The sequence below is a fragment of the Poromitra crassiceps genome (assembly GCF_964638095.1).
Source record: "Poromitra crassiceps genome assembly, chromosome: 12".
Classification (NCBI taxonomy): Eukaryota; Metazoa; Chordata; class Actinopteri; order Beryciformes; family Melamphaidae; genus Poromitra; species Poromitra crassiceps.
The window spans coordinates 4335567-4345566 of record NC_139632.1 but is presented as its reverse complement, the minus strand read 5'-3'; the positions used below and the strand labels follow the sequence as shown (position 1 = coordinate 4345566).

Genomic DNA, 10000 nt, shown 5'->3' with positions numbered 1-10000 from the left:
CGCTGGTCACGTCAGCTGCGTCGAGTCACATTTTCGAGGAGCAGAACGCGGGCTGTGCCAGCAGGCTCGCCGGCCGTGGCGCACCCCTCGGCGGATTCGGCGAGAGGTTTGACCCGGAAGTATATGAAGGCTTTTACATGTCTCTAAGGTTAAACTTTGTAGACCCATGTGGAGTTCTGCATTCCGCCCCCTGTTTAGCTTTAGCTTAGCATGCTGCTTGGCTAATCCAGGGAGCATCTTCTGTAAAGAGCGGAGCCAAGCATAACTGTAAATTTTCCATTTGTTGCAAGTGGTTAAATCTATGATGAGTGTTCCTGACTGAAGGTCAGTTATTGGGAAATTTACTTTAAAAACTTGAGAGGAACTGTCCTCGTAATCGCCTTGTCCATTGGACAATGGACAAAGCGATTGAGGATGGGTTTAGTGTGGTGCTCTGTGGTGTCCACCTTCAGCCTCTAGCAATTATCACACACACACACACACACACACACACACACACACACACACACACACACACACACACACACACACACACACACACACACACACACACACACACACACACACACACACAGTGTATGTTCAGTCTCCTCTGTGTCCCCAACCTCTCATCTCCTACATGATAATGTGCCTCCTCTAATGGTGGGTCAATAAGCAGGTCCTTTTCCCGCAGCCTAGAGTCAATAAACGTCCCAGCCGGACGCAGCTTTCATCCAGCAGCATCACACAGACATGTGGGCCCACACAGCCCAGTGAGCCCAGTGGGCCCGGGACACCGCTCGACTCCTACCCCAAAAGCCTGTGTGTCAAACACATAGGCCCAATCAGCCAATCACAGAACGGCCCCACAAATGTCCACCTCGTGACAAGTGGTCAGTCAGAGCGAGCGGGGAGGGAGGGAGAGAGGGAGGGAGGGAGGGAGGGAGAGAGGGAGGGAGGGAGGGAGGGAGAGAGGGAGGGAGGGAGAGAGGAATGTGAAATGTTCCTCTCTTCTCACGCTGTTTTTCCTGTAGGGACGGAGGGGCTGTTCTTTTTTTGATTAAAATAAATTCCTACTTTTTTCTTTCTTTCTTTCTTTCTTTCTTTCTTTCTTTCTTTCTTTCTTTCTTTCTTTCTTTCTTTCTTTCTTTCTTTCTTTCTTTCTTTCTTTCTCTCTCTCTTCTCTCTCTCTCTCTCTCTCTCTGCACATCCGAGGCCACCCACGAAGCCCTGGTGTACTGTAGCGTGCAGAGAGTGCACCAAGCTGGCTGCAGTGAGAGATAGCTGTCATCCTCCTCTCTCCTCAGCAGCTCTGTCTCTCTCTGTCTCTCTGTCTCTAGGTCAGATAGCAGATAGCTCTCTCTCTCTCTCTCTCTCTCTCTCTCTCTCTCTGTGTCTCTGTCTCTAGGTCAGATAGCAGAATACAATTGAGGAGGAAAAGCAGAGACTTGTAATAAGGGAAATGTGCTATGGAGGTTTATTTTCATAGTATCTCCCTTTCTCATTTTGTCCCACCTTATTTCACTCCCTCTCTCTCTCTCTCTCTCTCTCTGTCTCTCTCTCTCTCTCTCTGTCTCTCTCTCTCTCTCTCTCTCTCTCTCTCTGTCTCTCTCCCTCTCTCTCTCTCTCTCCCTCCTGCTTTGTCTCAGGCTCGAGCGATACAGCAGATACTCTGTTCCAGGAGGTCTTGGGGCGGAAGGACAAAGCCGACTCCACACGCAACGCGCTCAATGTCCTGCAGAGGTTCAAGTTTCTCTTCAACCTGCCACTCTACATCGAACGCAATATCCAGAAGGTGCAATGCAACGACACGCACGCACGCACACGTGCACACACACACGTGCACAAACACACACACACGCACGTGCACAACACACATGCGCACACACGCACGCACAACACACGTGCACACATGCACGCACACACACACACATGCACGCCTTCAGAATGATTACATTCTCCATGTAATGATTTGAGACAGCTTTTGAGCTGTGTGCATGTGCAGTGCAGGCATCAGTCTGGGAAGTCTAGTGACTAATAAGACTGTGGGACAGACGGACGTTATTTCAGGCTTTCTGCTGTCGAGCGGATGATGTCCACGCCAACACTTCAACGTGCTGCGCTCATTGTTTACAGGCCGATTTACGTGAGAACGGAGTTGATCAACCAATATTTTTTCTAGGTGTTTTTTTTTACGTCCAGATGATATTTCGGCTGATTTCTATAAACAGATAACTGCGTATGAGACGTAGGGCTGTGAATCTTCACTGGCCTCACGATTCAATTCTATTGCGATTCATCTGTCAACGATTCGATTCGACGATGCATCTCGATACAGCTCAAAGTATTGCAGCTCCAAGTATCAAATCCTCAATTTTCTACATTATTACTGCACATGGCTACTTTTTCATCAATGAATACATGCAGTCAGATAAATATCAAGTCCCTTTTTTACTTAGAAAGTGCTTTAAAATCTGAATGTCAACAGACATTTAAACATAAACGATTCAACGATTCATCTGTCAACGATTCGATCCAATTCGATTCACACGTCCGCATGGCGATGCATCGATGATACGATTCATTTGGACACCCCTAATGAGACGTCGTCGGACTGTTAACGACGACGGGAAGCAGGAGTCTTGGCTCAGACATGCGCTCTACATGGGCAAACCTGAAATATGGGCCATCAGTCCCACAGTCTTATCAGTCTGAAGACTGTCCCTTCAGTCTTCAGACTGTCCCTTCAGTCTTCAGACTGTCCCTTCAGTCTTCAGACTGTCCCTTCAGTCTTCAGACTGTCCCTTCAGTCCTCAGACTGTCCCTTCAGTCTTCAGACTGAGAAGACTGTGGGTGCCCAGATTGTGCAGGCATCAACTATTTGGCTTCTTTGGAACTCCGTTAACTGCCTCAGTTCACATACAAAAGTATTGATTATTAGTCGTCTATAAAGCTGGCATATATTGCTAAAGGCCTTTGTCCTGTTGATGTTGTTACTTCAAAATGAAAATCCTTTGAAATACACCCGGTATGCATAATATATTTAATATTAAATAATAAATAAAATAATTAAATAACATATTTGTTGCAAGACACTTATCTTGCTATCTGTCACCCAGAGGGTGGTGCTAGAGAGGCTTAAATGCACAGTGCCAGTACAACACACAGTGTTTGCCTGTACTCATTTGCCTGTACTATCCAGTCATTGCAATATCAACTAAATTACCCTTTCTCTCTCTCTCAGGGAGATTATGATGTGGTGATCAATGACTATGAGAAAGCCAAATCTCTCTTTGGCAATACCGAGGTCCCCGTCTTCAAAAAAGGTAGAGAGATATATTCCCCCCCTGAGCGTTTCTAACCCAACTATAAAACAATTATTTGATCTCAGCGGTGAAGACTCTCTTGGCTTTGTAACATCTCTTGAGTTGTGGTCTCACTGAAGAACTGTTTCCCTGCTCTGTGTTAGTGTACGCTGAGGTGGAGACCAGGATCGGCGCACTGAGGAGTCTCCTATTGGAGAAACTGCTGCAAACCCCATCGACACTGCACGACCAGAAGAGATACATCAGGTCTCTTCAACACATCGCCCCTACAATCCTGCTCATCTCATACACTCTTTGCACATTTCATTATACATCTCATGTCATCCTAACATCTCATACAGTCTTTACAAATGCAAATACACATTCACACATCTCCTATAGTATGTCCACACATTGCGTACAGTTTGTATTACACGTCACAGTCTTTACACATTTCAGGCAATTTGTACACATTGAATGCAGTCTTGATGCATCAAATAGCCTTTTGTCGCATTTTTCTTTTTGTTTTTTGTCTTGTTTCTTGTTTCCATAACTGTCTCATCATTTTACCTGCACTTTAGCACTTTAGCCACTTTCCTTGTTTTTTCTCTCTGCCTCTCACTTCCCTTTGGTTGTTCACTAAACCTTCTGCTGTCTCACTCTCTGTTTCGGTTTCTACTTTTTTTTCTCTTCCCCCGTCTCTCTCTTCCCCTCTTTTTCCTCCATCCCTCCATCCATCCATCCATCCATCCATCCCTCCATCCTTCCTTGTGGTCTGGGCTGGTTTATTATTGTTCAGAGCGACCTGTCAGAAACACAGAGAGCAGCTCTCAACCACACGGCCACATCTTTCATCCTGCTGCATTAGGCATGGCTCCTCTGAACGCCCACTCAGCTCCTGTTGACTCTGTGTGTTGTGTATTTATGTGTGTCGGTGGGGTGGGCGTTAGGGTGTGTATGTCTGGAAGTGTGTTTGTGTGTGTGTGTGTGTGTGTGTGTATGTGTGTGTATGTGTGTGTTTGGGTTTGTGCCTCTTTCTCAGAGTTTTGAAAGATGCCACCTAAGGAGGATGAAATGAGTGGGTTCATAAGAGGACAGTAGAGAGAGCCAGGCCGCAGCTGAGTGCTACCCCTGACTCCTCTCCCAGCCCACAGATCACTGAGTGCTACCCCTGACTCCTCTCCCCACCCCACACATCACTGAGTGCTACCCCTGACTCCTCTCCCACCCCACACATATCACTGAGTGCTACCCCTGACTCCTCTCCCACCCCACACATATCACTGAGTGCTCTCCCTGACTCCTCTCCCAGCCCACAGATCACTGAGTGCTACCCCTGACTCCTCTCCCCACCCCACACATCACTGAGTGCTACCCCTGACTCCTCTCCCACCCCACACATATCACTGAGTGCTGCCCCTGACTCCTCTCCCACCCCACACATCACTGAGTGCTACCCCTGACTCCTCTCCCCACCCCACACATCACTGAGTGCTACCCCTGACTCCTCTCCCACCCCACACATCACTGAGTGCTACCCCTGACTCCTCTCCCCACCACACAGATCACTGAGTGCTTCTTCTAGCTTCAGTGTCATGTTGGAGCTTCAGTGTGCAGCATGTCTGTTCAGAGTCTGACACACAGAAAGTAGGAGGCTGTTTCCACAATCGTCTGCTGAAAGTGGAACGTTTCTCTGTGCTCACTGAAAAGGCCATTTCCTACAAGCAGGATTTGTGACGTCTCAAATACGTGGAGCCAATCCCTGTCCAGCATTCAGCATTCAAACTCTAAAAATCAACAATATTTGCATATTCACAGATTCTGGAATTTTTTATGAGGGAGAAGGAGCGGAAGTCATTTTAAGGACTGTAACATGATAATTAAAAGCATATTAAACACAAATTGTTACTTAAGGTAGTGTATTTTATATAGGTCTTAAAACGTGATGTTAGTGGGTCTTTAAGATTGTGATTGTGATTGTGTGTGTGCGTGTGTGCATGTGTGTGTGTGTGTGTGTGTAGGTACCTGTCTGACCTACATGCTCCAGGGGACCCAGCATGGCAATGCATCTACGCTCAGCACAAGTGGATCCTGCAGCTGATGCAAAACTGCAGAGACGAGTTCATCAATGACCAGAGAGGTGTGACACACACACACACACACACACACACACACACACACACACACACACACACACACACACACACACACACACACACACACACATTTGAGCTCACTAATATTACACTCTAAAGGTCCCTACACATCGGGAGCGTTTTTTTCGCACGTCAATAATATTTTCCGAACCTATATCAGTTAACCCATTTCAGACGGGATGACGTTCGCGTCATTCTCCCTTTAAAGACGGGATGCCGTTCGCGTCAATATACCTTTGAAGACGGGATGACGTCTACGTCAATTTGTAGTTTAGCTGTAGTTTTTCGCCTATTTCCGGTCTCTAGGCAAATGAAATCATTCAGAAAACACACGTGGGGTCTCGCAATGCATTCTGGGATTGTTTTGGGAAGGAAAAGTTTTTTTTTTCTTCACTTTGAGCGGATCTGTTAGAGCGATGGAGGAAGAAAATAATATTAGCGAAGGAAGCGATTTTGAAGACGCGGAATATTCTGAACATTCCACCGTTGATGAAGAGTTAAATGATGACCCAGTTACAGACCCCGATTGGCAGCCCTTGGACAGAGATCAGTGGGTCAGAACTATGTTTCAGGATGACGATGACGATGAGTCTGACGAAGAAGACCAATTCGAAGGCTTCCATGGAAACTGGGTAACGGAGCAGCGCTGTTACCGTCCTGTGCCGGTCAAAGCGTTCAAAAGGGTGCCCGGGGTGAAAAGCGGTGTTGGCTTACAAGCCGATTCCACACCTCTATTTTCTTTCGAGAAAATTTACACGGAGGAAATGTGGGACCGTCTTGTCACGGAGACGAACCGATATGCCGACCAGAGACGCACAATTCCCCCAGCCAAAAAAGCAGCCAAGTGGACCCCGGTAACAGTGAAAGAAATGAAAACATTCATTGGGCTGTGTCTCGCCATGGGGATAATGAAACTTCCCGTCCGAAGAGAGTACTGGCGGCTATCCAAAAACATCTTCAAAACCAACTTCGGCCAGAATATGTCCCGGGACCGATTTGACGCCATTTGGAGGTAGGCTAAGAACAATAATATTATCCTTGTTATTATAACCATTGCGTGATATAGATGCGCCCCATTGAATAGGATGCGCTATATAAATAATAGTAGTTTGATAGATAAAATGTAACATTAGTACCATTGTTATGATGCCCTAAGGGAAATGAAATATATTGCAAATGTATTAGAGGTGTAGTGGGAGTATTGCCATAGTAGCGAGCTTATACACTGGGGTAAGAAACCCCTGCTGGGCTCGGCTGCTACACCTATTGTGTGTGGGCAAACACCTAGTAGGCCTATTGTTATTCAATTGTCAGGAATGTGGAGAGAATGCGCTTCACTCTTTGCACCAAGACAGACACTGCACTTAGACAGACCCTGTAACCCTCAAGTGTAACTAACCTATATAATGATATAGCCTACAATTTTTCATTTCATCCAAGATGTGTCTACTTGTATATAATATACAATACAATATACAATATTGTATACAATATACAAGACATTATATTGTTTATAATATATTGTAATATGTGTCTAATTACCCCCCCTCCCCTACCCCCCCTCTTCCATCCTCCCCTCTCTCACCTCTTCAGATACCTTCACCTCCAAGATAACAACGCACGAGGCGACCCAGCTGATAAGCTCTGGAAACTGCGCTGGTACCTGGACTTCCTGAACCAGCGCTTCCAGGACCTCTATGAGGTCAACGGCACAGTCAGCATTGACGAATCAATGATCAAGTTCAAAGGCAGGCTTGGCTTCCGGCAATACCTGCCAATGAAGGTACTGCTGATTGATTGATCAAATTGTCTCACCTCTATTTTGCCTATGTAACCTGCATCTTTTGGTAATGTGTGAAATAAACATTCATTCATTCATTCATTCCAGCCAACCAAATGGGGCGTGAAGGTTTGGGTGATGGCGGAGAGCTCAACAGGCTACGTTCCGCACTTCAAAGTAAGGAAAAAAATCAGCACACCAAGAATATGCAAATATGTATTCTGTAATGTGTTGTTATTTGAGTGACCTTTCAAGCACCCAAGGCCCTTCCTCAGACTTGTGTTTCTTCTTGCAAACTCCCCAGGTGTACACAGGACGTGAAGCGGCGCCGCAGACGGGCCTGGCACAGCGCGTGGTGCTGGACCTCGCCAAGCCATACAATGGCACCTTCCTGTCCATTTATATGGACAACTTCTACACCAGTGTAGAACTCCTCCAGGAGATGAACGGCCTTTTCCTGTACGGCTGTGGCACCCTTCGGGCCAATAGGAAGGGGCTGCCGAAGGACCACAGCCTGACAAAGAGGGCTGCGCTGGGGAAGCACGAGTTCCGGGTGGCACAGCAGGATGACCTCACCTTCTGCGTGTGGCAAGACACAAAGACGGTGATGGTCTTGTCCAATCACCATGACCCCAGCGCAACAGGGACTGTAAGGCGGAGGAGAGATGAGACCCACCGGGCTGATGTGGTAGTGCCCGCTTGCCTGGCGGACTACCAGAGCCACATGAAAGGTTTGTTTTACAGATTTATGTTTTATAAACAAAAATTAAAATACTGTAAGCTTATATTCACTGAGGTCATTTGAGTGAAAATGTACGTATGTAAACAGAGTTCCATGTGTGTTCCAGGTGTGGATCTCCTCGACCAGATGATTGGATACTATGGTTTCGATCATCGGTCAAAGAAATGGTGGCGGCGTGTGTTCTTCTGGGGCCTGTCTGTGTCGTGCTACAACGCCTACGTTGCAGCCAGGTCTGTTGGAGGAAGGCACAAACATTACAAGGACTGGCTGGAGACCTTGCTGGAGGAGCTCATCACACCGGTGACAAGGAGGGCCCCTCCTGTGATCCCTCCTCCTTCTCCTCCTCCTCCTCTGTCCCCAGCTTCCAGACCAGCCTCTCCATTTGGCTCTCCTTCCACTCCAGAGAGCAGGGGAGCCTCCCCAGCACCAAGCACATCGAGCAGGGCAGCCTCCCCAGCACCCAGCACGTCAGGAGAAGCCACAGGTCCCCCAATGCAGGACTTCGGGAAGGTGTTTGAGAAGCGGAAGCTCTGCAGGGAGTGCCAGTTGTTGCTGGACAAAAAAGATGTAGTAGGCAGTGGGCTAACTGTGTATGGCTGCATACAGTGTGACCTGCCTGTCCACATTGAGTGTTTTGGAAAACACTACAGACATTTTTTGTAAGTGTTTGCTAAACACTAGCTGACACTTTAGACACTTGCCCCTTTGATGGTAAATGGACTGCATTTTTTTTTATGGTTGCAAGGGGACACAAGGGGGCAGTGTGGAGCACATTTTTGATTTTATTTGAGTGGTTTGGAGTGATTTGTTGCTTGTTTTTTCATACGTTTTTTAGTTTTTTAAAAATTTTCTGTGTTTACAGCAATATTTGACAATGCTATTGAATTGTCATACCAATAAACACCTTTTACAAGGAAAGCCACATGTGTCAGCTCTCAAATGCCTTTTAAAGTGTGTTTTTATCTTCTACAGAGGCTGAGATATCACTATTTTAGTAGGCGTTGACATTTCTATGAAAAGTTCAGGATTTGGGGGTCTATTATCAAATCGGACTTAGGTTTTAGAGGCTATTTTTTAGGCGAAAATAGGCTGAAATGGGTTAATGCAACCGTGCATACCGACGGCGAAGTTTCGCCCAGCGTTATTGCGGTGTTTACTTTTTCGAACCACGGTCGATTTTTCAGAAATTCGCTTCCGACGTGTACACATCTGTGGCTGTGATTGACAGGTGGGTCAAAACTCGCATCGCAATTTCATGCCGTATATTCGCATCGCTCTTGATGTGTAAGGACCTTTAGGCTGTGTGTCCATCTAGTGTCTTTTTCTGACCGCTAAACACTGGAAGTACGCTGGGGAGCGCTGATCTCAGCGCACAATATACAAGGAAGCAGTCTGAAACTAACGTTAGTTCAGTGCAGTAGCTAGCTTGATAGCTGACAGCTAACATTAGCAAACAACACACATACAGTGATTTAGCTCAACACTCACCAGAAATATTAAGTCTCTAGCCAATCTGCTCCCACAATTGAGCCTTTCTGTCTCTGTTGAGATAGTTTCTCCATATGATTAGTTGCCTGAAAAGGAGCACCCGACACGCAGCGTCTTTCTGAAAAGTTTAAATATTTTCAGCTGGGAGTCGGGCGCACAAAAACGCCGGAGCGCTGTGAAAATAGACGCTGGGCGCAGCGCACTTTCTCTAGACGTCCGTGTGCGCCCACATACGCTCTCTCCTTATTGGAAACAACTGAATAAAGATGTTGGAGCTGATGAAAAGACGCTAGGTCCACACACGGCCTTAAAAGACACTATTTAGCATTTCCACTCAGGCTGGTGGATGAACTGTGAATCTGAAATCTCAAGGTGGTTTTGGGTAACCAGTAGGGGTGTCACGATACACTCAGTTCACGATACGATACGTATCACGATACTGGGTTCACGATAACGATACGATACGATACGATTTTAACAATATTTTTTTAAACTTGAATAATGACAATATATGACTGGAAAAGTAGTATTTTATTTGAAATGCACAAAT

The 10000-nt window shown here is 46.4% G+C and overlaps 2 protein-coding genes across 2 annotated transcripts in view; both read left to right on the top strand.

The window, feature by feature from the left end:
- exoc2 (exocyst complex component 2) overlaps positions 1–10000 on the top strand; it is a 97367-nt gene that overhangs the window by 60365 nt on the left and 27002 nt on the right. The window contains exons 8-11 of the mRNA XM_083648447.1: positions 1629–1774; positions 3224–3305; positions 3449–3551; positions 5306–5424. Coding sequence (XP_083504573.1) covers positions 1629–1774; positions 3224–3305; positions 3449–3551; positions 5306–5424 — 450 coding nt within the window. The remainder of the gene's footprint in view (positions 1–1628; positions 1775–3223; positions 3306–3448; positions 3552–5305; positions 5425–10000) is intronic.
- Positions 6004–8625, top strand: LOC310786928 (uncharacterized protein; the record flags this gene model as incomplete). Its single annotated transcript, XM_083648271.1, has 3 exons — positions 6004–6452; positions 7644–7951; positions 8069–8625. The coding sequence occupies 3 exons, from the start codon at positions 6004–6006 to the stop codon at positions 8623–8625; spliced, it is 1314 nt and encodes a 437-aa protein (XP_083504397.1).